A 1,404-nucleotide genomic window follows, 5' to 3' on the forward strand; every position below is an offset into this window, starting at 1 on the left:
CTGCTGTGGTACCTGTGAAGTCGATGACATGCGATTTTCAGGGTCAATTTAAACGAAACCTGTTCAACAAGTTCGACTCCAGGTTATAGTGAAAGAAAGTCCCAATAACCAGGCTTGGCTATTTTTTTTTTTTACCTTCGGTTACAAGGGCCCAGTAAATGACAGCATTTAGGCTATATTTGAATAAAACATTGGATTGACTTTGGATAAAAGCGTTTGCCAAATACCCTACGTTTAACTATAACTAGATGGATTTAAATACACTGAGCTCCAACATAGGCTACATTTCTCCATTCAGCCTTGAAGAAGTAGGCCTGTAGCCCTCTGAATTTAATGCATTGTAGCTTAAATCAAAAGAATGGATGACAGCTTTCTAATAAACAAAAAAAGATGGATTTACACTGATGTGATTGTTGACTTACATTTTCCCAACTTTTGATTGGTGTACCTTTAAAACGATGTGCAAGGTAACCAACGTCATCGCAGGAAATATCTTTGCAATGAGAAAAACAACACGCATCATCAATCGAGGGCTCATCATTCTGTCTACGAACAAGAGGAAGGCATTCGTGTGAAAGCGGCAGCAGCTTGCCAGTAGTGTTTATGGACTTAAATAACTGAAGTGTTAAATAAGTTTTAAAACGTGGGGTTTAAAGATGGTTTGTGGGGGCTTCACCTGTTCAAAGAATGCTCTGTACTCCCTGAATGTGGTTTATATGGTAAGCGACTCTGCTTTCAATATGTTATATGTTCCACAAGTCACGAAGGTACGATAGCTAGTTTGATAGCCTAGCTGTTAAGATCAATGTCCATTGAGTGAAAGCATAACGAAATGACACAAAGTTAGCTGGATAGCTAGCTATAAACGCTAGTTCCTTCTAAATGTTAACTTGGTGGGTTTGCTTGTTGGAGACTTTCACCTAGTTTTGTAGGTTAAGGTATCATACACTGTTTATGAAATAGTCTATTTACGTTCTTTTTACTCAAGACTATGGTTTATCTCAATCCAAGCTAAAAAGCGAACGCTAATGTTACCTGTGCTGTGATTAAGTAAGCCCAGCTGTTAAAAACTTTACTATGATTAGCTAGCAAGCGAGCTTGCCAATACCAAATCGAAGTGGATGCTTAACGCAGTGTTAATAAACGCCAGTGTGGTATGACATCCAGAGATGGCGTGTTCAATCAAGTTCTATGTTGGGCACAATCTAGTTAGCGTTGCTATTCAACCAAGTGGAGACGGTGCTCTGGTGGAACTGTACTTTAGAGGTATTGTTTACTGTCTATGGAGTTTGCCCGCTAGACCTCACAGTCATCAAACATGACGAAAGTAAAACTGGACTTAAGTTTATCGCGGAAGCATAAGGTTTTTTGCGGCTGTTGTCGGAAATTTGTTTACATGTTGTC

At 39.2% G+C, this 1,404-nt stretch overlaps 1 protein-coding gene across 1 annotated transcript in view; it reads left to right on the forward strand.

Moving 5' to 3' along the window:
* Window positions 1–526: 526 nt before the first annotated feature.
* The window catches only part of LOC105908287 (tetraspanin-31), an 11,466-nt gene continuing 10,588 nt past the window's right edge, over window positions 527–1,404 (forward strand). The window contains exon 1 of the mRNA XM_012836768.3: window positions 527–719. Coding sequence (XP_012692222.1) covers window positions 657–719 — 63 coding nt within the window. The 5' untranslated portion in view covers window positions 527–656. The remainder of the gene's footprint in view (window positions 720–1,404) is intronic.

This window comes from Clupea harengus, chromosome 5 (genome assembly GCF_900700415.2).
Source record: "Clupea harengus chromosome 5, Ch_v2.0.2, whole genome shotgun sequence".
In the NCBI taxonomy this organism is placed as follows: domain Eukaryota; kingdom Metazoa; phylum Chordata; class Actinopteri; order Clupeiformes; family Clupeidae; genus Clupea; species Clupea harengus.